Source organism: Mercenaria mercenaria, unplaced genomic scaffold, assembly GCF_021730395.1.
Source record: "Mercenaria mercenaria strain notata unplaced genomic scaffold, MADL_Memer_1 contig_3315, whole genome shotgun sequence".
NCBI lineage: Eukaryota > Metazoa > Mollusca > Bivalvia > Venerida > Veneridae > Mercenaria > Mercenaria mercenaria.
The window spans coordinates 8,329-36,318 of record NW_026461441.1 but is presented as its reverse complement, the minus strand read 5'-3'; the positions used below and the strand labels follow the sequence as shown (position 1 = coordinate 36,318).

Genomic DNA, 27,990 nt, shown 5'->3' with positions numbered 1-27,990 from the left:
TTTACAAATTTTCATAATCACTTTATAGTTTTCTAAAAATGTATTTAAGCTTCTAATTTGAACACAGGCATAACGATAGACTTAATAGTGCAGCAATATCGTGACCTAACTTCATAAAATCGTGCCATTTGTGGGAAAAGCATCAACTTTGGTACATATGTTACTTGGTATTATCTATATAAGAAAACAAAAAGAAGTTGCTGTAATACCCAAGATGGCTGATTAGTCCGCTATTTTAAAAATGGCCGCAAAAATCCAATAATTCTTCCAATAATCCACTTTTATGCTAAATATTTCTAAAACAACCAGCAAAAAATGCTCAATATTTACACAGTATGATATTTAGAACTGCATATTGTATTTGTTGACATATATTTGATGTTACTGTGTTATCAAAATGGCCGTCAAAAGTAAAATGGCCGCCAAAATATCAATATAAAATAGTGATTTATTTTCATGAACCGAACCATCATTATACTGTAAATTAAGAACATAATGATCATGAAAATGAATTTTAAATAGAAATAATTAACAACAAATCTTGTCATATCTATATGGAAAAGAATACAAAGACAAAAAACCATTTTACACAGCCTATTTCAGCAACAGACCTAACATACTGTTTTATGTAATTTGTAAAGAATGTTGAGCACTTTATTTAATGAGATATATACATACATGTATTTGATTCCTACCAATTTAATGTGTATATGTTTATTATCCAGGTTTATAAGTTTATCAGCCGTTGCCGTAATTACCACCACATTGACAAACAGCTATACATAGCATTACTGCCTTTGCAGATGAAGTAATATTTGTCTTTTTTTCAAGAGCATGTGTGAAATATAAGACATTAAAAATCAAACCATACATATCTTCATCGCCAGTGTTAAGACAAATCCACTGTTTTCATTAGGCAAGCCCACATAGGGGTTGACCACAAACTATTATAATTACATGTGTGTTTCCAGGAAGTGTGTATACAGTTAATTATCATAGCCTTTGTTATCAAATTATGAACATGTCATATGACTGTTTTGAAACCAATTTTAAACAGCTAATGTTCACTGATAAATATCATTCATTTGCCCGCTTAAAATACCCATATTTTGACCAAGTTGCACCTAATTAGAACCGACTTTCGCAAGACCAGATTTCTAAAAAGCAAGCTTGAACATAAGCGGTGTACACTCAAAGTGACAATGAATACTCAAATATAAAGTGATGGGTAATAGGATTGAATTGATTACTACTCTGCATATGTCAAAAATCTGCAGGGAGACAGTAATCTTAGCTCATTAGGGAGAGCGTAGATCTACGGATCGCGTGCCCCGTGACTATTTGATAAAATAAAAAGACATTGTGTCTGAAATCATTTGTCCTCCACCTCTGACTAATGTGGGGAAGTTGGCAGTTACTTGTAGAGAACAGGTTTGTACTGGTACAAAATTCAGTAACACTGGAACTTGCAATGAATAGAATTTCAGCGACTGTTGTATCAATAAATCGTTAAAACAAACTGAAGACATGACTGTTTAAGAAACTCCTGGAGGAACTGTAACCATTAATAGCAAAATATATAAATACATTACGTAATTTACCAATGATATTTAAGAATGTGCAAATGTGATCTATGTTAAAGAAACCTAGGCTAGAACCAACAGCCACAAAAACAACATGCTTGTATCCCGTCTCCTACTTATTTTAAAAATTTTGGAGACCAGACTGACCTAACAAAGGTACAGAACGACATTATTCAGCCTCTTGACCATATTATATGTATAATACAAGCTACTGGAACCATGATCATTGACAATCTGACTGTGTTGCACTGAACTGAGCACCATTTGGAAGGTCGGGTGTCATTTATCTAAGCAATCACTCCCAAATGGTGTGCACTGATGGGTAGTTACTGACACCAGTATGTTAGCAAAATACAGTGTACCTACGGGTCACAAACTAAACCCCAATAGTTACATATATTTACGGTTGGTGAAAAAAGGAGATGCTATGAAATGATTTGTTGTTACTACACAACGCCTCTCGGTTGTACTTTTCTTTTAAGCCTATAAAAGCTACAGTTAGGTATTGCCCCATATTGTAACATGCCCAAACTCAATGCTGATAAAACAGAAATATTAATGTTGATATCAAAGCATATTGCAGGTACAGTGTTAACATGTTGAGGAAACCCAGTGACTCTGCAACTATGTATGTAAGGAACAGATGAGTTAGACTTTCACATGTTCAATTCTGTATGCAGGGCTGTATATCCACAATTGTACATAATAGGTCAGATCAGACGGTACTTAACCTGTGATGCAATCAACACCTTTACGAATTGCTTTCCTACCTCGCATTAATAGACTATTGCAATGCATTGTTTCATGGTATTCCTAGCACCGTATTGCACAAACTACAACATGTACAGAACACAGCAGCTTGTCTCATAACTAGAGCATCCGATCATAATCAGATTACTCCTGTATACTAGAAGGAGCCTCATTTGGCTTGCAGCAAAATACTACAGTACAAAATACATACTCAAACCTTAAATGTTTCTACTCAATCTTCCTCAGTCTTATTATTTACAACATGATAGAAGTTTATAGGCAGAACAGGGGCACAAGATCAAAAGATACTGGATAACGCATTATAGATAATTTATCAAAATGGAAGATTTATGCAACACTCTGCCTGATTGGACGAGAGTGTCAATTTCTTTCACTCTCTTGATTGTGCTACGCTGAGTGAAATGTAGACAAAGTGCTTATCCTAAACGACGCTGTTCACAGTTTTAAAGCTAACTTTGGCTCATTATATTTAGCAAGAATATTGATATATCTCAAAATGATAAGTAAGTTTAATAAATATGATAAAAACCTGTTCAAATACCAACATATATCAAATTAAAGAAAGAGCTGAATACGGTCTGCGTATCACATGAATAAGGGTGTGATAAGAGTCTTTTATGTAGAGAAGTGCTTTTTAAAAGATTTTCCTTGTTACAATTGTCGTCTGTACATGAAAAGGTTTCTTGCTTTTGTGACTTATTCAGATTGCATATTAAAATGAGTACTTGTTTGCTTTGATATATTTGTTATAAATTATTTAACTGATTTATTATATATGAATATTTTTCTTAAGTATGGTATGAAAATATTGAACACAGTTGAAATCTGTTTTATTATATATATGCTATATAATGACTGAATCTCATTACACTGAAATGAAGGTACGCTGCATACAGTTTATCTATGTGATATAACTACGGTCAAACTTTGCTTATGAAACAGAAATATTGTAATAATTACAAATGTATGTATTGCTTGACCTTCACTTTTTTATAGGTGTGACGTCATTGTCCAAAGATTAATGAATAGCGAATATGCTATTTGTTAAGGCGGGATCAGTTTGCCTATTTTAGAAATAAATAAAAATAATAAAAAAAATCCTTTAATTGATTTTTTCTAATGTATTCTAATCAAACTTGATTTGTAGCATCTTTATTAGGCCCGCAGCCAACTTTGTTCAGCTGGGACATTTGACCCCTTTTAGGGGCTGCTAGAGCTAAAAGTAGAAATGCCTTTATACAGCGTCTCATAAACAGCTTGGTGGATCTTTGTCATACTTGGTCTGGAGCATCATTATAAGGTCCTCTTCCAAATTTATTTGTATAGGAACTTGGGCCCTATTAGGGACCGCTATAGCTAAAAGTAGATATGCCTTTCTTCGCATTAACCACTATAATGTAATGGATTTTTATCAAACTCGATATGTAACAATATCGTAAGGTCTCCTGCTATTTTGTTACAAATGGGGATAGGGACCAATTTAGCTAAAAATATAAACACGTTTAATAACCTCTTCTCATGAACCGCTTCATGAATCTTCATCAAACTACTGCTGTAATTATTCGTCTAAGGATAAACGAAACAAAATTGCAACCCTACGAAACCTTTGCGAAAAATTAAAAGAGAACCATTTAAATTGTTAAAGTGCGGTGTTTAGTTTTGCAATTTGATAAATGTTAGATGAAAGATGAATGTTAGATGAAAAATTCATAAACTTCTTTCCTTATTACAATTCGCCGACCATCATTTTTAAAGATATTTCTTGTTTGGTGGTATTTTTTATTGAAGTTGGGCACTGTAAGGTTTCTTATATCTGTTCTTTGTACATTATACATTTTTACCTCAAAAGTAGATAAAATAATGTTCGGAATGTTGTATGGGTGGCTGCATTCCTTTTTTTTTTTTGAATATTTGAATTAAATCTGTATTCAAATTATCCTATCCATTTTGGTTAAATATTTTACATAAGTTATTTGACTCATTCCTTGATAAGGATTTGGATCACTTTTCTACATCTTTGAAGTTATAAATTAATAAACACACATGATAAGTTCTATGGAAATATTACTACATGGTAGAAAAGTAGTCTATATTCATCTTTGGAATATATTAGGAAAAGTGTTTATTTCAATTTATGCAGAGAAAATGAACTAAGTGACAACACACATGAATTATTTTAGTCCGAATATTACGTTGTATTCTGTACAGTATGCGTCAGAAAATTTTTGGATAATATTTTATTACAATTTGTTTTGTCATTTGGACTCTGACTATTATTCTTATATATCTTTTATGATTTTTAACATTCTGAAAAGATTTTAACAGATCAAGCTGTCTGCGGTATAAATAACGAAACTGCATCAAAGGGAAGTAACTCAATTTCTGTAATTATATAGTAAAAAAACAACAATAAATAGCTAAAATCTATTCATAAGTGTCTATAATCAGTGTTTGCATAAAAAATGATTAAAAACATAGATTAACTGGCTAAAAATGTATCGAGTGTGTCTGACCCTTACTTTTCTTTATATTTTTTATGAATGGCGGCCATTTTGAATAATTTCGGCCATTTTGATTTTTTTTCAAACTTCCTTTCAATTTTAAATTAACGACACCACATCCTCCCTTTCTGCCAAGTTTCATGCTTTTCCCATAAATAGCACGATTTTTTCACCATATGGCTGCACTATAAGGACATTAATGCATGTACAACTAAAACTTTCGCATTCAATAAAGAAATTAACATCGCTGGTTGAATAATTTGAGAGTATAGTCTTGAATTATTATCCTGGCGTACAGACACATTTAATAAACCGCCTATATAACATGAAGTTCAGAAAAATATTTTCTGTGAGAGAAACTAATTTCTTCTCGTAAACACCATGCAGTTCATAGACAATAATATATGAAAAATGACAGATTTTTTATGCCTTGGCCAATACTGAAATTATTAGATACAGAACTAATAAGCTTATATTGCTTTAAAATCAGTGTAGTTTCATGTTTACTTAAATTTTTGACACATGTCAATGCACTGTGCATATATCCCACACAATGTCTTGTTATGCATCATGTTTCTTTTTTATATTGAAAATAAACCTATCAAAACATATATCATGAAGTTGCACAGACGATTGGAAAGTAATTTCCAGAGCTCGCTAAATGAAATAAAGTCTTCTATCCAAACACCATCTTGTTAAACTGAATCGCAATATTCTGTGTATCTATATCGATTTTCTCACCATTTCTACTATACATTTAGTCTACACATATACACTTTCAGTTAGGAGTTTTAGAGCTTGTTTAGATAAATAAAAGTTGTATACTTTTATTTTCCAAGACTTCTCCCTAAAGTAGTATATATTTCAGCTATATCATGGGTCATACCAGATCACAGAAACACGGCATATTCTTCGAACGTCGGCACATTCGTTGGAGTTGGAGCTGTGGCAGTTACTCTTATTGCTGTTGGAATAGTCATTACAACAAGACGATAAGGTCGGAAATGTATATTTCATTTAATATTTGATTAAATGTTGTTAACATTGCTTGAACTTACGGAGATTACCATAGTAATTACATATACGTTGACTCTTGAGCCATAGAATAGGATCTGATAATAATACGCCGAAAGTCATATTCTTTAGAGTCAACCTGTGAATAAAAAGAGTTTTAGTTACTTAACAGTAATATGATTTTATCACCGTTAATATATTGACACTTGTTATTCCGTGAGAGAGCAGCTGATTTAGTGTCTGATTTTATGTTTTTAGAATAATAGTTAGTATATCATCTACCATATATTCGTAACTTGATCTTCCTCTCATTTAAACGTAGATTACCAAATCACTTGCATATTAACAGTATTTTGTTGACGTGGTATTTTTTGTAGTACTGTAAAGATGTATTTCAATCATGTACTTAAGTACTGTAAAATATATTTGCACTATATCTTTCTTTCTAGACTTGGCCACATAAGAAGACACACATCAGGTGCGATGAGTTAGTTCGTATACATTATAGTTAAACAAGTATTCATTTCATTAGTACAACTGCGGATGTTTTGCCTCCTTTCTATACGTTCACTTGTAGTGAAATAAGATTTTATTTATAAATCAGTGACTTTAAAGTTACTGAAGGTACTGTAATTGAGAAAGTAAACATATATGAGAATTGTCGTTTCGATACAATCATAGCGCTACATTATATTCAAGTGTTGTTTTTCAATTAATTTCAAATTTCATATGACTGATATCTCAGCTTTGCGTACTTGTAAATTACAATACACTCACATGAGTTAACAGATGTTCAACAGGAAAATGTTAGAACAATCTATGAACCTCAGAATATATCATAAATTACAGGTACCAATTTAATCTGTTCTATTGAGCATACTTTATGTAATCAAATATAACACGAGCTCCATGTACTGTATTTCACATTTGATTTGTCTGTTTGGTTTGGGTAAAACGCCGTTTCTCAACAGTATTTCTGTGATGTAACGGCGGGCAGTTAATCTAACCAGTGTTCCTGGATTCTTTACCAGTACAAACCTGTTCTCCGCAAGGAACTGTCAACTTCTCCATATGAATCAGAGGTGGAGGACGAATGATTTCAAATACAATGCAATTTATCAGATCGTCACGGAGAACGTTCGGTCCGCCCGAAGATCGAACTCACAAAACCACACGATCCGTAGATCGGTACTCTTCCTATTGAGCTAAGCGGGCAAGTTATTCACATTTAAATTAAATGTATTGTGCAATAAAAAATACAATGGAATTTTTAAATTGTGAAGTTTTACCTTAATGTCTGTTTGATTTGTCGCAGTTAATATACTGCACTGTTTGCCTCATATTTTCAGATTCTGGATACATGAATTCAACATTCCCTGTATATGAAGAGGTAAAAGAAAGTAACAAAGATTCGAATACTTACGATCATATTGGTGGTATAAATATCAGCTAGACAGAACACATTTTGGCACTCGTCATGAAACATTCTGTAAGAGTCGATTAATGACTCATAACTGCTCTATTTCAAAATTCGCGGGCCATTGTCTCGCATATATACCAAATAAATGGATTGAATCAGGGTGACCATTTGCATGATATGCGGAATGTTTCTGTCCAGTATATTTACACGCATTCAAAAGATATTTTCTTAGGATATTATGAATACAACTGCAGGAAATATATCCGTTTGCCGCAACAATTTGTGTGTACATTAAAAATAATAAAGGAGGAGTGCGACCTTTAAAATGAATTAAGATGTATCTTTGAACAAGAGCACCGCCTTGCGGGTGCTGACGCTCATCTGATTTTTTTTTGTATAATAGAAAAATTGTCCTACCCATGATTTTCTAAGTCCAAAAAGGGCCATAATTCTTGCAAAAAGCAGGATGGAGTTAAGTTTCTTGATGTACAGAGTCAGCTTATGATGGTGAACAATTGTTGCATGTTTCAAAACAATAGCTTGAATAGTTTAGGAGAAAACCTGACCTAAACATAAAACTTACCCAATAAATCTGATATTTTCTAAGTCCAAAAGGGGCCATAATTCTTGCAAAAAGCAGGAAAGAGTTACGTTTCTTGCTGTACATGGTCAGCTTATGATGATGAACAAGTGTTGCAAGTTTTAAAGTAATAGCTTTGATAGTTTATGAGAAAAGCTGACCTAAACATAAAACTTAACCCAGAAATCTGATTTTCTAAGTCGAAAAGGGGCAATAATTCTTGAAAAAAGCAGGATGGAGTTACGTTTCTTGATGTACAGGGTCAGCTTTTTTTCTTCAAAAAATCAGATGAGCTAAAAATGAACGGAGGAAAATTGAGATCGTATTGGTGGTACAAATATAAAATAAGCAGAAGTTATTTCTGTCGCTCGTAATGAAGTATTCTGTCAGAGTCGATTAACAATGTTGTATTCTTGCCATTTCCTCAAAACTTTATTTGTAATTATTTGTGTCCTTGCTGTGTGAATATACGAGCCTGTATCGGTGTAGCCATATGCGGCAAGCTTCTGTAAGTATTATTTTCACACTCAGTGAGATTTTTATATGAAGAAAGATGACAAAAGAGATTATAGAAATAAAACTCATGTTAGTTCCTAGAAAACACTTCTTTGTACATCGACAATAATTATTGTACGATGAATGTGCTCTGTTCAAAGGAGGCTTTAAATCAAAGTGAGTTAACATAACAAGTACATAATATTTCTATGAATTCTATTAAACACTTCAATTAGAATAGCAAGATAATTGTTCCTTGTCTTAGTTATAGATATACGCACTTTAAAACTGTGTGTAAACTTGCAGAAAAGTGAGTGAATTCATTTATGTATTTTTATATTTTTAAGAGCTTTAATGTTGACTTAATGTTGATCATTGAGAAAGGTGAGGAAAATATCCATTTGTAAGGATGTATTAATTTGAGATCATGTGATATACGCGATTGAATCTATTTTTGGGTAAGCACTTCTATCGAGGGTTGAGTTATCGTGCATGTACATATTTAGATAGAATGGAATGACTGTTTGGTACATGTTTATACTGTTCTGAATAATATATCAATTTGGATTTAGAAATGTTATAAGATAGTAACGTCAATTAATAAACAGTTGTATTACTGAATAACTACCGGTATATGTATATATCAGCCATTATTTTGTAGTTGTAATAGTAAGAACGTTTGCAGTATTGCATTTTGTAGTTACATGACTGAGAAACCATATACGATATCTAAATTGGCTGCATGAATTAATTTGTATCCATGTCTATAATGTATTTATTAATTTAATTGTTAAACTTAGTAATATTTCCAATGACTCTCTTTTTACTTCTTTACTTTGGTGTTTTCTAAATATAAATATGTCACTTGATTGCGTTCCATTACATTCTTGCCAAAATATTCTGACATATACTGACTTTTATCTCTATGTAGGCATACAAAAATGTAATTCTGGCTCGAAATATATGAAGTGTATTGCTGTTTTTCCACAATATGCTACCATTTCAAAAATTAAACTTCACCACGCATCAGTTAAAACTTTAATATTTCTATGTTTGGCATGTCTGATAAATATTAGGAAAACGACTGTATGAAGAATTTTACTTTTGTTGTATCACGACAGTGACATGTATATTACTTTTGTTTTTACATGCAAAATATCAGCTTACACAATATCTATATTGCTCAAGGATGCATGATTTTCTTTTTCTTTTCTATTATACACTGACGTCTTTGTGTATATTGCTTAAGCTATATCAATAGTACCACTAAGTTTATTAGATCCTATCCATTGATGTGTTTCATTAAAAACATGTGACTGTTTAGTGAGTTAGACGTCGGTTCTTTCTTCAAGAAAAAATGTCCTAAGAACACAGTAGTTTATGTTAATAGTACATGTTTCAGTTTTGTAATGAAGCTTTTTTGAACATATGCCATCGGCATTTCGAAAATCCGCCGACAAAGTAATTTATATCTTTTGAATAAACAAATCAGCAATATATCAACATAGTTAAATTAATGCTCAAGAACCCCTGAACGTTGCGAATTACAGTAGTGACAATGACTCAGTCCCACATTTTGATACCTGAATCATGCTCACGAATACCATTTTTAACAGATGTCACAGTTCTTTGTTGACACATAAAGCATTAATTGCTGAAACTTTCATATCGCACTTGTATCTTATAAATATGGCCACAACGTGGCTCGAGTCAATCATTTCTGTGCAGAATACAACAGCATCTACTAAGCACCAGAACATATTTCAATCTCTAAATGAGGCATTCTTTGAACGTATGCCATCGTCATCACTGAAAATCAGTAGTAATAACGATTCAAGTCCATTTTTTGGACATCTGAAAAATGTTCCAAATTTAAATTTTCAACAGATGTTAACGTTCTTCGTCGGTTCGTAATGCAAAATAGCTAAAACTGATTTTATATTATATCTCATACAGACTCCACGATGACTTCAGATGACCAGACCTTGGTTCGAGTACATCGTTTCGGTGCAGGATACATCATATCAAAGCAACAAATACGATCCAAGTTCACAATGAGAACTTATTCGGATTTATCCCGTTGGCATCCTCTAAATTACTCGGCAATGAATGAAGAAATCAGAGGAATCAAACAGATCAAATGGGGGCATCATTGTGTAAACCCTAGCGTTTGTTCTCGCGTTTTGAGTTTTTCCGTTGAATTATTCTGCATTATATCCACGTGTGCAGTTTCCAAAATTATTTTAAACGAGTGGAGTACAATGCGCATGGCAGTGTTCTGAAAAATCCTAGTATATTTATTGTGAACGCTAAAGTTAAAATAATTACTACTGTGATGTAGGTCATCTCATTATTGGCAACTTTAATATAATTAAAGTCACCACCACATTTATTTGTTTTTTTTTTTTTGTAAGAACAAAATACATAACTCTTTCAGATACTTACTGTGATGCTTTTTGCTGTCAGTGTGTGAAATTCATCACTACATTTTGTGTAAAATTATAATGCAGAAGAAATTGTGATTCTCATGCACCGAGAGTTATTAGACATTAGAAACTGCTTCCTGTTAGGGATGAATACCTTAGTTAATTCCTTTACTCAGAAAATCGATATTAAGTTCTTATCAAAGCATTTCCAGAAATGCAAGCGAATGTTTCTACTGACCTCTTATTTGGAAAATGATTTTACGTTACATTCTTCGCGGTTTAAAGGCAAAGAATATCTCCTATATGTGACCCCCCTCACTCCCTAAGGGCCAGACATTTTAATCCTCAATAAACAGGATCCTGTCTGAACCAGTCTGATAAGGGTCCATAAAACCCCTGTAGACTTGACATGTAGTCCATGTCAAAGGATCATAAATGTTATTGATATGTACAGATAATTGGTTATTTCCTGTGTTTTGCATTTTATTGATTGAAATGCAGCTTTTTTTCCCAGAATATACACATTTTTTTTAAATCTTGATGATATACTAATTGTAATTTCTTAGTCATGTTGAGTAATGTCCTGACATGTTAAATTATAACTTTTACACAAAGCAATTCTCACCCTTTTAGAAAACTCTTACCTCTAATTAAAAATAATAATAATAATTTAAACGTATTTAAAACTGAATAAGGGAAATGATAAGTATTTTTATTCAATTATTATGACTTTTTGTCTAAGTAACAAAATAAAACCAGAAAAAATGATCATTGCTGGATTTTATTAGAAAATAAAGAAGCGTCCAGTTGCATTTTAATAAATATTATTGTAATAAAACTTGATTTATAAAAAAATAAAAATACTGTTGTATTATATCACTTCATTGTTTGTTTAGCTCTAATATAATCAGGCTTTCTAAACTCGTTATAAAGGTGAGAACTGGTTTGCTATAAAGGTGAGAAATATCGCATGCAGTCTATGTACTGCACAGTAGCTATACAGTAGCTTATTACGATAAAACAAAGCTAGTCTATCAATGGTTCAGTCTTGTATAATGGCCCTTACCGCCCATACGAAAACCGTATCATTCCCATAGGCCACATACCTCGCATACAACAATCAGTGTCTTTAAAGCTAAGTCAAATACTGGCGCATTAATCACAATCGGCATTATGACTCTGACTGCAATTGTGCTTTTGACAGTATTTTTTGATTGTAAAAACGTGTTTTACCTTCAGAATGGGAGTTACGATCATACAAAACAAAGAATTATAAGTCTTGAAATTTATTTATATGTTTTACTTTATTGATAACTGGGACTACTTTGGTATTTTCAAAAAAGGTACATCTCTACTTAAAGGTACATATTCATATATCGCAAAGTCTTAGAAATATGAAAGCAGCATTCTGGTTTCAGAAATTCACAGAATCATTCTTATTAGAAACTATTAACGATTATACTTTTGTGAAAGTAAGCTTTGTTTGCCTTGCAACTGTAAATTTTCATACAGTTTCATTTCTAAGCATTTTGTTTTGTTACGAAACACATGACTGCACAAATCACAAGCTAAACGATAAACGGTCGCATATTTTGTATCACTGCAATTAGGAAGACTAGATATTAGACAGGTCCTGTTGAATTTTCATTGAATATTGACAAGTGTTTATTTCTTCTTAGATACATCGTTCAATTTTATTGTTTAAGCACATATTTTAAAGGTTGCGCGGCATCCGTGATCTACCCAAACGTATTGTCCAAAAAACCCATAGCTTTGTTCGATGTCACATGTACTCACAGAGTGTCTTGCCACCAACTGAAATTTAGTAGAAAACATCTGAATACACAAATATGTACAGTTGCTTTAATTGTACAAGTGTTATGTGATTTCTTTCTAATGTGTTTGAAGCTCTGGATACATCTTACAGTACAGCTATATGTGAAACTTTCCGTAATTGCAAAGATCTATGTTGGGTATGTAAAGCACTAGCCGGTAACAACAGTCAGAAACAAAATTTTAGCTTTTCTACTACACTTAGGTACATTTTTTTTTTGCACACTGAGAACAAAAACTGGCTAAGATATAATCATTATGATATGTTTACTCAAATTTTTAATATCCAGATGTATAAAAGGTATATTTTTGTAGCATTCCTTAGGAACTAGATATTATGCTGACAAGTCACTTAAACAATAGCACAATCAGACAACGTTACTGTACTTGGTATCAGGATTTGAATGTACAATAGAGTGGTCTTAAATATTTTAGCCATACTCAGAATAAGCTTCATTGTATAACATAAAAAGAATCATGAAGTCATTACACTCCAACCACCCTTTACGGTTTTTTTGGATTAGATATTACTACGTTTCCCACACCTAAGGAATACCAAATGTTTGCCCCGTTTTATTAAAATTATGTTTTATTTAGGCTCATAGTAGGTTTCCACAACGTTTTATTTCGTATCGCCTGGAGGTTCGTTTACATGGCGTTTCAGTGTTAAGTTTTCACTGCGGATGAATACGTTTTCCTATGTGCTGCTACTATACGCTCTTGGGACATTTAAGGTGGTATATGCTACGTTTTTTGAAAGCCGATGTTTGTTCTGAACAGTGAAAAAAACATGTCTGGATAAAAGGTCGTAATGTGTATATCTAAAACATATCTAATATGCCTTCTCTGCGTTTTTTTGCCGTTCAATACGTTGCAAAACCGTAGACATACATAGTCCTTAATACATAATACATGTGCAGGGGCTTGAGAAGTAGTTATAGAAATTGTTATATACATACATGTATACTGTTGATGTATTGTTCAGCCCTGCAAACAGCAAGTTTGTACTGCCAACTGTTGCATTGTATAGACACACAATGTACATAATGTCCATCTGAAGAAATTAAGAAATAAATCAATAAGAAAACATAAGGATTTAGATATTTTTTCAATTACTTATCTTTTTGCATGTTTGCGGATATACTGACCATAATAGTTTGAAATTGCCCGTCAAATGAGATAAATTTTAGTAATCGGGATATATCAGATGCTTTTTTAAGGTTTATAAGTTTGCCTCATGTAACTTTTTTTTCTAACGGTATTTCAGTTCTATTTTATTAGTTTGCATTGGTTGCAATTTAACGAAGGTGTATCTAAAATAACTAGCTTCTTAAGTGGCATTGTCTATGATATAAATAGCATTTCCTCAGTAATAAGATGAAGAATACACTGTGTGAAATCCTTTTGAAATTTTGTAGTGTGATAGCAACTGTAAAATATCAGACCATAGGATAACAAGAATGAATCTGGGTTAACTAACCTAAAGCATGCCTATAAGTAACATAGAAGGAACTGGCATAAGAACTTCTTGCAATCAACGGAACTGTTTTTTTTTTCTTCTTATAAAGTTAAATGTTTGTTGTTAAAATATACTTGCTATGAATACGTTCAACGTATTCCAACTAGAACATTCTCACTTTTTATGTGTATATTAATGTTGTAAGTGGACTCAGGCAATGGCTAATAGTTTGATAAAGTACATTTGTAAAATTCAATCTTGGAGTTTTTCTCTAAGAATATACGTAAGTTCATTCTTACCGTCACTATAACACTGAGGTGCTTCTATTTATTTCATTGAAACAGAATATGCATTTTGAAGACTGTATGAAAAGAATTAAAAACCTCCTGGATAATAAGAAAAAAAATAATGTTGATTTATGCACTGTCCATGATGATAGCTTTTATCATTATACAGGTGCTAGAATGGCATATGACCAGGGCAAAGGCAGTATAAGAAAAGCCCCTGTTCAAAAGAAAGAAAAACTTACAGCAGCGTATGTATGGAAGATTAGACAAAAGAGAGGAAAACAAACAAACAAAAGGATAAACGCAAATACTTTAAGGAACACATTGAGGCACCGTTTTCGAACAGTCAGTTGCAAAATAAAACCGGGAAATTTAAACCGATCATCTGCACACAAAGATGTCCTTACATAGACACAATTCGAAGCTGGAGGGGTTGTCTCTCCTTTGATAAAGTTACAGTCAAAGAACATTTGTGTTTTGGATAAAAGTAATAAAGATTTGAACATGTAGCTACCATTCCATCGTTCACAGCTAATTATATTATATTTCCCGTCAGTTCTATACTGAGTTTTTATCTCTTTAAACAAGATGTGCGTAAATTTCTGCTGTGTTGTTAAACGATCGTTTCAATGTCTATACTTACATAAACTACATTAATCTGTACACCTTTGGAAAGTTCATATCGTAAACTCTCCAATAAATTATTTGGATGGTTTAGAAATTGTAAATCCATATACAGCTTTACAGCTGTATATTATACCAAAATAATAATGTTTTTCTTCCACCATACAGAAAAAGACACACAATACCGGTAGCATTAATGATTTTTCTGAAATATTGTATATTTATTTGAAAAGGTTGAAATAAAATTTCGATATATATAGATATTTTACATATATTGTATATGTTCAAAATGATAAAATCCTATAGGGCATCACTTGAATTTACCTGTTCTCCTGAATACACAAGCAAATGCGACAACAACGGCACAATCTGCAATATAAAGCGCATATATGTAGTATCGTGAATGTCGTTATATAATTATGTGAAATTGATTTTGTCAGTACACTTGTACAATCTTTAAAAGGGTTCCCTGTCTGAGTCTAAAACATTTTTATTAACGTTGTACGAGACTTCCATACTGGCAAAACAACTAACATGCTAATACAGCTTAATTCCGTTGTAAGTAACAGAAAATCCTTGACAAATTGTAAGATGTCCAAAGCACTTGAAACGATAGAATGAAAATGAATATGTAACTATGCATACCAATCGGACTAAAGTACATCTCCTATTACGCTACGCTTAGGATCTGAGAACGAGCTATTGATAGCCTCGTTCTGACGACCCTATGGCTAACCAATCAGTGCTTAACTTACAACATTTTGCAAATCTACAGTTAGACTTGATTTTTGATATTTACAATTCTTATGTCGTAATGTGTCAGATAGCCGGTTAGCTCAGTCGGTAGGCCACTTGCTCTATAAGCGAGGGGTCACGGGTTCGAGCTCTGGATTGACTGCACATTTTTCGTACTCTTTGACATTCGAACAAGTCCTCTGATTGGTTCAAATAAAAATAGATTTGCGAAAATAAAAATAACAATATTGGAAATCCAAAATACACAGAAGACGAATGTGAATGGGTCATTCTCAGACCTTCGTTTAGAAGATCGAGTACTTCAGTCAGATTGCTATGCATACAATCACCCGCTCCAAACCCGACTCCCAGCCAGCACACAAAGTAAAAAAAAAACAAAAAAAAAACCACGCCCGCAGGAAAACCCCCGCCCCATACACATATAGGCAATCGTCCAATTCACCCTTAAAAAACTAGTATGTACAGATATAATTATACAATTTATTCTAAATAGTCTTAATAGTTTAGCTATTATCATAATTATAGGAAAAACATATTCATACCAATTACATTTCTGGAGCCGATTAAATCTTACAAAATCAGTAGAATTTACAACCAGACAGTATTAGGTCGACCTTGCCAAAACGAAATATAAACGTCCTTTTACTGACAATAAAAATAAATATCATCTAAGACTATTAAGAATTTATAACAATTGTTGCATTATACGTATAACCATTCTTTGACCCACGTACAATAGATATTAACTTCAATGTGCGCTTTTTAATGACATCTGGCCGAAAACTTACATAGCAATCTCATGGTTTCCGTGTCTTTCTAAGTTGTTTTTCTGCAAAATATTTCTTCTAGCAACCTGTAATATAAAACTTTATATTTTGATATTTAAAAAACGCTTGATTTTGCATAATTATTTGGAGTTTCCGTAATTCATTAAAAATTACTAATACTTGACAAAATATCATTATTTGGAAAACATACGTAACTGTCCGCTTCATACGACATACACTACCAAATTAAAGTTTCAGAATGAAAAGAAACATTCATTGAAATAAAGGTTTTTACCTGATATACCTGTCAAGATTGTGATTTTTTCATCAAACGGATTTTAAGTATGTCCTGTATTTCCTTTTGTTTTTTTGTAAATGATAAAAAACAGTCTATGCTCGTGCTTATTACCATTACAAGTGTTTCCTCATCAGATTCGAAAATGAGCTTTAATTTCCAGCTATTTGAGTTTTTTTAAACAAAGGTAATATGTTGTTTTATGTTTAACTTCGATACAACATAGACAAATCCTTATCCTTAAAAGCTAAATATTACACACTGTAGTATAATATATTGTATCAGTTTTAAGATCCGTCATGATTTATGTTTAACTTATTTATATCAGCTGAGATAAGTAGAGCTATTTATTTACAAATTTATTACTCTGCACCTCTTGTGACGAGTGACGTGTGTATTAACTGCATCTAGACGCGTATTAATAACTGAGTCTTTTTTAGTTTGAAACTGTTTTCAGCAAAATAAGACAACGCTGCTAGTTACTATATGTAGGAGTAAATTCTTCTTTTAAGAACACACCAAGCAAGCATACGAAAAGAAAGGGAATCTATACTATGGTACTCCGTTAATAATATTCTATGCATCAGGATTCTGTTAAGATTAACACAATATTTAAAACTCTATTGTTATCTTCAGTCAGATTTGACTCTCTCATCAGTATTTCAAATTAGCCAAAATTTTGTGTGCTGTGCGGGAGTCCAATCAAATGCCAAAGCGTGTCTTAAATTCTCCTTAAATTGACAGAATAAAATAGTTACACAGAATTCAATTATTTGGGGTTTTGATTCCTTCCTCATTAAATATGAAGAATGGGTAAATTAACTATAAATCTTTGATACACTGTTATAGACAACTGTTCAAACCAGCAGACTGCAACTTTACAATGCATTTTCCTTCATAAATAAAGGAATTGAATCACTTCACAGAGTTGTGAATTTCTGTTCTGAGAAGAAAAGAAGAGGAAAATGTATTATATGATCTTTATCCTTAGGCTCCTCTTTCACCAAAGACTGAACTGTTTTCTACTTTTCATATTTCATTTGCTTCACAACAACGTGCTGTGTGGCAGCCGTAAAAAGTCGCCCCGACTTCGTCTCAGTGTTGTTATATTTTCTGGTCCTTCGGGCTAATTGATTTCGACTCATTTAGATTTGAAGATTGAATACTGCTTTAGCCGGTGTTAGGGGGCGTGGGCAGTGTTGCATTTTCCATAACTGCACATGAACAGACTCAATCAAACCGAGTCTGCAATTTTCACTGTTTGCCTTGTTCTCGTTGCTTCCGAGGGATCTACTTTTCAGATTCTAATTCCTTTATTTTTCTGCCAACGAATCAGAATACATCATTCTTCAATTCCATGTATTAATAGATCGGCAGTTTTAGCATTACTAACACTTATTTACAAATGATTAGGCCTCTTGACCAGCCAGCCAGTCAAAATCCGTAATATTTACCAGGTGAAAATCACCCACATAATTTTAGTTATACCAAAGAAAAAAGTGCCATTAACTCTCCCTCTAGGGCCTTTGCTGACCACATACATAATTATTACTCAGATTCGTGAAATCAAATGCTAAGCTTATGGTCTAGAAAAAACGTGACTAAATTTAAAGCCTGGCTGATCTTTCAGAAATGTTTCATTGTAAACACAGCCAGGTTTTCTGCAAATTTATCAAATAAAGGTTTTATATTTGAATTTACAAATTCTTTTTTTGGCAGTATGATGAATATCTGTCAAATAATAACTAAGAATATCCCCAAAATGCCAATTCAGTTCTTAGGGCATGCTTAAACTACATTTTCTTATGCAAACGTACAATATAGATATTTGCCATACAATGGTTACCGTATAAGCAATACATGCCCTACTCTAAATGTTCAACACGTTCAGTGAAATGAGAGTACACAAAAATTAAATAACGATACAACAAGTACTAAATATAAATGAGACTCATTACTGAAAGTGCACGTAAATTTATTAATAATAATCCATATGCACTGACTTGAATTAACCGAATCGTTAAATGCTAACAATGTTTTCCTTTAAAACAATGTCTACGAACTTCTAAACACAGAAAACTACCCCTCATATTACCAATAACAGTATCAATTTAATTACTGTTTGAAAGTATATATATGTTTATTACATAATTCGGGTCCTCTGTGGCCGAATGGTTATGGTCACTGACTTTGAATCGTTTGCCCCTCCCCCCTGTGGATTCAAGTCTCATTTAGGACGTTGCCTTCTTCGTGTGAGGAAGCCATCCAGCTGGCTTAAGGAAGGTCTGTGGTTCTACCTAAGTGCCCACTCGTGATGAAATAAAGGGGCTCCTGGGGTCTTCCTCTACCATCAAAGCTGGAAAATCACCATGTGACCTTTAATTGTGTTTGTGCGATGTTAAACTCGACTAAAACAAAACAAAAATTACGTGATATAAAAACTTTTCCAACCTTTACTTTTAAATGGTCTAGTTGTTACTTACTGCTATATGAAATAAAAAAAGAGCTTTGACATAACAAATGGCGATTTCTTTACAAAAAGAGCTTTACTTATATTTGCTATAAGTTCTTACAACTTTGAAGAATGAATATCATAAATTACTGGTTTTATAAAACAAATCACTTGTGGCATTTCATTTAAAATATGTTTTACAAGACGATGTTTTGATAGAGTTTCGTTGAAACCTGTTTTTAATTTTTAGCATTTACCATTTTTGCTTTAATATGCATTGAGGTAAGTATCAAAAATGCTTAAGTTGAATAGATGAAATGGCTTTAGTATACCTGAGTATTTTACGACACATTTGCGTTCAACTCTCGATTTGTACAATATATAATGGGTCGTGTGCATCACTTTAATTTTTCTTCCGTGTCTGTTTAAACTGATCAATGTGTTCGTTGATGGTACAAACATATTAGCTGGTTTCATTTCCATAGTAGTCGCATCTATCTTTCAATAATGAGAGGATAAATTTTCTTTTAAACATGTAAGTTATTGCTTACATAAAATTTTATATACTAGTATTATGTACTACTTAAATTACACATTCGATACAGCATAAATAAATACCTGTGATGCGCACCAGGTAATTATTTATGAATGATGCGGAAGCATTTCCATATTTAAATGCACAAATTGTAAATCTTTTTAGCATACAACAGCAAAAGTTGGTTAGACTTAAAATATGATATTTTGAAACTTATTGCACAATTGATTGAACTTTTAGTATACATAATAACAAACATCATGAATTTGCAATTAACATCATGAAATTCCGTTCAGTTGTAAATATATCGTCCAATTTTTTCTAAGTTATTTCAAATATTGGTAAAATCTTGGATAACAAGCTTATGTTTAAGGTGACAAAAGTTAAAATGTGGCATCATGTTGATGGTCATGTAGTGACTAGCAGTATTACGTATAAGCAATTAATTTATATGTCCGGATTAGTTTTTATGTTCATTATATAATGTAATTGCATTTTATGGATCTTAAATGAGAAGTTTTGTCTAACGAATTCTGTAGTTGACACGACACTCTGATACAACCAGTTAGTCCAGTATCCAAAATGTTCTGGAAATATCCCGTCATCCTTCGTGAATATATTTAGCTATATATTTAACTAAGCATATCATTGTGGAGTAAATATTTGAACAGAAGTGGAATGTTTAATTTAAGTCTTATATGTTCATGAACCAGACTTATCAAAAGGAATATTTTTATCAGTGCAGTACGTATGCAGCGAAGTTTGAAGTAAGTTTAAAGCAAATGGTTTTCACTTTTTAGTACTTTTTTGTTTTTCTCTCAGAATCAATAAAATGCGGGTATTATGAAAGTGACCAGTGGCACAAACTGTGAGATATCCTCATAGACAACCAAAACTATTGTACAGAAGGGAGTTAACCGTTGAGTTCTTTTGAATTAATGGATGAAATCTACATTTTTCTTGCATTTTTAAGAATACTCACTTTATCATTTTTCGATGCCAACATAAACTATATGCCAAACGTGTCGAGAACTGCGAATAATGTTACAAAGGACACTTATGTATAATATAATATAATAACTCCTTAAGCGTCATGTCATTGTTCCACGTATTCTGTATCATATTGCTCCTGTTTCTATGTAGTTTATTGCTTCTAAAATATGTTCAATGCTCCTAAAATGTGTTTATTATGTACATTATTTGCTCATGATTTTTTGTGATTTATATTCTAAATCTCATAAATTTCATGTTGGTGGGAAGATGTTTGTTTTATAAAAAGGCTTTGATAATGTTGAAGCTCAGAGCATTTTAGGTGACTGTTGAGAAATAAAGTGTAAATTTAACAGTGAAACGTGATATTATCAAATTGTGGAATTGATATACTATTTGGAGCAATATTTCATTGGAATTTATTTAGTGAACTATCATCGTGTTTAAAAAATATCTGGAAATTAACTATGAATCTGTTTTTGTACTTTACTTCTCCGTTGAAAACTAAATTAAAAGGTATTGAAAATCAATATAGATTTCTGGTGTAGTAAAAATGTACGCTCGCCCATCACTTCATTACAAAACTTGAAGAAATGAACATGTTGAAAATGTTCACTAAATGCCTTTAGATTTTAATTATGGCCTTCTTGTTTAAGAAGAAAATAAAAAGAGGCCATAGTATCCGCAATGACATTTTCAAGTACCTTGATCTTCAAGGGACAAACTATAAAGAATGTTCATTTCACGAAGTATTGCTTCATGACAAGAAAAACAGAATAGTGACCCTTGAGTTCAACTTCAACTGTCTACTGCCAAACAATCGTCTAGCGATTATGACTGGCAGGCGCTGTCAAGAAACAGTGTTTTAGTCTTAAATGTTATGTGCAAAGATAACAAGATAAAAGACTCAAAGTATACAGTTAAAAACAGTAGATTATAGTATTAAAGAGAGTGCGAGTCCAGCCCGCTGACAGATGTCTGCAAACTCGGCTGGACTTGATGTGTGTCGATAAACTGTTCCATAGTCTGATAGTCCTGGGAAAAAAGGTATTCGCATGGTACAATGTTTTGGACTGGGGAATTCAGTAGTTTACATTTTGTGTCTGTGTGAGATGATGATGGTCCACTGCCACTTATTCATAACATAACAAGTGACGAATGATTTCTTCTTTATAGTTCTTTTAACATATCTGAGACGCTACTGGTATACTGGTAATCATTAAATCATAGCGGGCTGCAGATCTTTGTACTCTTTCTACTTTATGAGATTTTTTTGCCAGGAGTGCCAGACTGTGGAACAGTACTAGACCTTGGGGTGGACATAGGTTTTATAGGCCAGTTCTTTAACCTGTCTGTTAGTAGTCTTTACATTCCTTTTGATGAAGCGGAGGGTAGTACTGGCTTTGGATGTTATGTTATTTATATGATTTGACCAGGTTACGTTATTACTTTAGGTGACACCAATATATTTTGCATGGTCAGTGGACTGGAGTCGGGCGTTATGTAAGGTGTAAGGATATATGACAGGAATTCTTTAACGGTGTATTTTTAGAACTTCGCATTTACGGGATTAAATTCCATTGACCATTCTTTTTCCCATTTTTCTAAACAGTAGAGGTCTTGCTGTAAGCTTTCTTTGGATGATTTGGATTTGATGGTTAGGTTATCAATAGAGACGGGCTCAACATTTGATGCTATTGGGAAAGTCATTTATGTAAGCGAGAAATAGGCAGGGGCCAAGAACTGAGCCCTGGGGGACCCTTGATAAGACAGATAACCTTTCTGAGACTTTACCTTCAACAAGAACTTGCTGAGATCTGTTTTTTCAGAAATGACTTAACCCATGTGGTGACATTATTGATACTTAGGTATTTGAGTTTGTGTACTAATTTATCGTGATCTAGTTTGTCAGCTTTGCTAAAATCCATTATAATTACATCAGTTTGTTGACCTTTTTCCAGATTGTCTGCTATTTCTTGGGTAAACACTACGAGCTGGGTATCACAACTATGCTTTGATCTGAAGCCGTGTTGTTGTGGTCTATGGACGTTGTTGTTATCAAAGTATGACATTATGTTGGAAACTAGTATATACTCCAAAACTTTGGATGCTATACAAGTCGGGGAGATGGGCCTATAAATACTGCGTTTGGATTTCAGACCTTTTTTTTAAACCGGCGCTATGACAGCATGTTTCCAGTCGTTCGGAATAATGCCAGTGTCAAGTGACCGTTGGAAGATGACCGTCAGTAAAGGGGCAATTTCATTATGCAGTTCTTTCAATACCCTAGGTATAAGGCTGAGTGGCTGTGGGCGGGAAAAACAGACTCAAACTGACTGTTGAGTATGAATGCCTTGCTGACTTGGTGTGTATGAATCTGACAATTGCTACGAAGTGGGGCTTTACCAAAGTTTTCAGTTTCGTTTTGCTTAATAAAGGAGTATTTTTTTTTTCTTTTGACCTTCACTAGAGTTGTCTTGGAATAAAGTGTATCCCTTTTCCTAGTGTTCCTAACGATGTCCTGCGATATCCAAGGGAGGTCAGCACGTGATTTGCATAACCTACTTGGTATGTGGATGGATGATAACCTTGAAGTCCCCTTGTTGAATGTTTAATTCGTGGAATACAATATCATGATCTGAGTTCGCGAGAAGTACTAAAGACACATCATATAAAACTGAAAAGAAGACTACAAAATTTAGCATTTATTTAAATATATAGACTAAGTGTATCTTTGAGCGCAATTACTATGATTATAGAACTATAATCTTTTAAATATCTCCCAAATGGATGGATGTGAATTAACAACTCTCAAACTGATTTTGAATTTTCGACAATCAAGATGTTTTCTCGAAGGTAACTACTTTATCAAGATTAAGGGGACGCATACTTTGAAATTAGAAAAAAAGTGGGTGGGGTATTATAAAATTTACCTGCAAAAAAGTACAAGGTTTTGGTAAATGAAATGAATACTGTTTCAACTGTTATAAGTACACAAAGGATTGCTCACTAAAATAAAAATGAGAAAAACTGAAACAAGAAAGTTATTGTTGAATTACATAAGACTTCTTGTGTACATTCAAAGTCAACAATTAAGACTTTTTGGTGCGAAAATAATAGTGCTTCACTTTGTCCAAACATTTATCAATGTCCTACAGATTCTAATTTAAAGAAAGAATGTGAAATAAGTTCACTGTCTTGCTTTTCATTTGGCATATGTGAGCTAAAACACATTATTTAGTTTGTTTACAAAGTAGTGCATAAGAAAAGATACGGTGGTCAAGGAATGCCACATTACAAAACTAAAAGAGTATATTCCCCTTAATACATTAAACATTTATCATTACAGAAGTCTAGTGGCTTACAATAAAGGCCTAGAAATGTTGCCATTATTAATTTTTAACTTGGTATTCATGAATTGCAATGCACTTAAATATCAAAACACATTCAACAAACTTTTGAAAATGTACTGTCTTAAAAATCCCTAAAATAAGGTATGAAATTTTGTTGAGAGGTCCAATCAATGTGTATATGTGCAAAAGCAACATTCTAATCTTGTTCACAGAAGTTACTAATACACAGCAGGAATGTCAATGATCAAAACTGGACGAATATACAGTTATCCTCATTTTAATGTCATTTATAATTTGTCCTTGAATTCTCCACCATACTTTTCATAACTCTGTTTGCACGAGTTGCACGAGAATGCTGTCATTCACGTAAAAAAATGGGGTCAAATAAGTTGTAAATGCAATATCATGTAAACGTAGTTAATGGATTATGCAGTTCAAGATAAACTTTATCTCATAACATAACGAACATGTATAATGTTGTAACAACAACTTTACTTACACTAATTTAAGTAGCAGTCGGTTTATAAGTGACTTTATCGATTCATTTTGTGTTTTGTTATTGTTGTCAAAAGTATAACGGAAGTGCCTCACAACTGAAGCGGAAACCAGTTTGATGCGCAAAGTAGTCCACTGTAGGTAATATTTTTTGACAAATGTCCACAGAAATTAATAATTTTCTAATATTAAAGAAGAATATCTGAATAGGATTCATTATTTGATAAGAAATTATAATCATCGACATGTTTTTTTTAAAAAGCGTACACGTGCTGACACCTAAGTTGTCTCCCGTTGTTTATTAGAGTTACCTTTCGTCCGGCGCAGTAATACATTTGCAGTGAATCGCCGAGAAGTCGTGGGAAAATTAAAAACCATGTAAACAAACTAAAATTAACCACCTTTTCAAGATGAATTTCAAGTGATCGGCATTATGCATTTAACCCGCCTGACCTGTGTAGCATCTTAGATATCTGTTCTAAGGTATTCATTGTGTAGAATGTCATGTTATGCCCTTGCAATGCTAATCCCACTCTGATTTTTTTGTTTACATTTTTTATCAATGAGAAATATGGCGTCCATCCCGAGATGAACTGACGTGGCGTTAAATTTTTACATGTTTAAGCAAACCTGGTGTGTTAGAAAGAAAATCTCATCCCTTCAACATTATTTGGAACACTGTTATTGTAAAAAACCTGTTTTTTCCTTATACAAAAGTTTAATATTTTGTGTTGAATGTACTTTCACAAACACCTCTGTTTTCCTATTACATTCATAGTACCACATCCTTATCCACAAAATACTGAATATTACAGGTGTCCATCAGTATTATATCAGTTTAGGAATATGTTTTTTATTTTCCCACCATCGATTTCTTGAATATGCACCCCTTCCGCATTGCTGTATGAACTGTGAATGTAGCAATATGCGTCCCCTTAAATCAGTCTGAATGGTCTTTTCTCACAGGTTTGACGCAGTTTTGTACCTTTGGGGTTTTTAGTCTTGATCATCAAACTGAAATACGCTCCATTAAAATATGGATCGAGCCTTCATATGGAATATTTGTTGTTGTTGTTCTCATGTTCGTTGTTATATATTTTCAATGTATGCACTTGCCAGTTGAATACATTTCCGATATGATATAGTGGAAGAAAATTTGAAATATAGAGTTGTTATTCTTTTTATGATTATATAAGGACGCTTGTTTCCGCTGATGGCCTAAATAAATTTCATTTAGAGAACTCAACCTAAACACAGTGATAATTAATAAGTGTATTCAAAATCGCATCACGCTTATGCACTTGAAATTATCCTTTCCTTTGTTTCTTTATTTCTGATCATTTGTTTGACGTTTATATACATTTGAATGTAGTTGCCAGGGATGCGGCAAAATAACTTTATTAGTACCACCAAAGTTTAGGCTATAATTATAACAATATTGCTAGTTATTTAACTACATACTACTCATATTATTACGTTATTATGAATGATCTTCTATGTATTACTAACTAGGACTCGTAGGTATTTCAGAAGAGATGCATATGAAAGGGCACATCTATGTCTGTTAAGATAAATGAATTAACATCCAGATTTTGTCTACAAAAACGAATATCCTTAAACTTCCTTACAGTCATTTACTCGTACACTCGTATATAAAGAACACAAAGAAAACGTGCAAAAATACGACCATTGAGTTAAACATAAACCAATTATCGATATTTTACAATATACATGAAATTTACCAAGTATATAGAAATGTTACTTCCAACTCTATCTATTGTTTAAACCAGTTGACCAAGCATCAAAGGCAGCCACAATCACACGAGTTGAACAGTGCCTAAAAGAAATCATCTCATGGATGAATTCAAACATGTTAAAATTGAATGCAGACAAAACTGAAGTAATTCTTTTTTCGAGTCAAAAACACTCCAAACATGTTGAAAATCTAGAACTGAAAGTTGGCGAATCGAGCATAAGACCATCAAAAACTGTTCGAAACCTTGGTGCTACGCTTGATTCGAACATGCACATAGACCATCATGTTAATTCTGTGACTCGAACATGCTACGGCCAAATACGACACGTTGGTCATATTCGACCATATTTGACAACTGAAGCCACAAAAACCCTGATAAACTCGCTTGTGACCTCACGATTAGACTACTGCAATGCTCTTTTGTACGGCGTGCCAAAATCAACAACGAGAAAACTGCAAAATGTCCAAAACACAGCTGCACGTCTTATTACGAAAACAACCCGTTTTGAACATATAACACCAATCCTTAAAGATCTTCATTGGCTTCAAATACAAGATAGAATCAAATACAAAATTCTCATTCAAACATTCAAGGCCTTGCATGGACAGTCGCCGGTGTATATGAGAGACTTACTGGAGGTGTACGTGCCAACTAGAAATCTGAGGTCAGCAAATGCAGCAACAACCCTTGTGCCACAAAAAAGTCGACTGGTTACCTACGGGGATAGAAGTTTCAGGGTTGCCGCCGCAAAACTATGGAACTCTCTCCCTGACAATCTCAGAAAAGATTCATCACTTTATTCATTCAAAAGAGCTCTCAAAACACACCTTTTCAAAATTTTCTACAACACATAGATACCAACTGTGTACCAGATGTTTAAAGCACTGGTATTGGCAATAGGGGTAAAACGACCTCAGGGGTGGGGGGTGCGGTCATGGCTGTTTGTTACAATAAGGCTGTAAATATTATCATTGTTCATTTATGATATTGTTGTTATTTTTTATTATTATGTACAACGCCATTGAAAATATCATTTATAAAAAGGTGTTTAATCAAATTGTTCAGTTTCAGTTTTGTGATTGCATATGTCATGTTTTGTTATTTTCCTACATATCTGCGATGTGTCACATGTTTAAATGTAAAGCGCCTTTGAACGTATATTACATATGAAAAGGGCGCTCAACAAATCTGGTATAATAATAATAATAATAATAATGTTACCTGGGTCTAGATAAATATCCTATCTAATTGATTGTCGATGTAGAAACACCCTTAAGTTTTACATACAAAGTCTCGTCTAATGAACACTTCCGCATTTAACACAAAAATAAATCCTCTTTGTTTAAGTTTTTAACAAAAATGCATTTTACTATTGATAATTGCTTTGTTAGTTATATCTTATTTAAAATCTATAATCTTGGATGTAAAGGTGTAATCAGATATTTGTAAAATGTGTTAAAAATTATCAATAGAGGATACAATGCGAAAATCGTGAAGCACAGTGCATGTATGGTGATTGACCCCTTTACAGTTAATCACTACGCTTTCCTATTTGATGATACGGTGACTAATAAAGTCTAAGACTCCTTTATGCTTT

General features: G+C 32.9%; 1 protein-coding gene across 2 annotated transcripts; it reads right to left on the bottom strand.

Moving 5' to 3' along the window:
- Nucleotides 1–12,066: 12,066 nt before the first annotated feature.
- Nucleotides 12,067–27,704, bottom strand: LOC123538765 (lectin ADEL-like). 2 transcript variants are annotated; one of them, XM_045323083.2, is made up of 5 exons: nt 27,615–27,704; nt 16,538–16,602; nt 15,318–15,362; nt 13,583–13,677; nt 12,067–12,605 (listed from the first exon to the last, which is right to left on the bottom strand). In XM_045323083.2, exons 2-5 carry the CDS (start codon nt 16,548–16,550, stop codon nt 12,492–12,494), a joined length of 267 nt encoding a protein of 88 aa, XP_045179018.1. In that variant the 5' UTR covers nt 16,551–16,602; nt 27,615–27,704; the 3' UTR covers nt 12,067–12,491. The 2 variants fall into 2 exon arrangements, with proteins under 2 accessions (XP_045179018.1, XP_045179017.1); XM_045323082.2 differs by lacking the exon at nt 27,615–27,704 and adding an exon at nt 16,812–17,102.
- Between the last annotated feature and the right edge of the window lie 286 nt (nt 27,705–27,990).

Coding starts and splice junctions, on each gene's coding strand:
- LOC123538765 (XM_045323083.2), bottom strand. Junction 13,678..15,317: donor TTGTGTATTCAGGAGAACAG/GTAAATTCAAGT, acceptor TAATTTCTTCAG/ATGGACATTATGTACATTGT. Junction 12,606..13,582: donor AATACATCAACAGTATACAT/GTATGTATATAA, acceptor ACTAAATTTCAG/TTGGTGGCAAGACACTCTGT.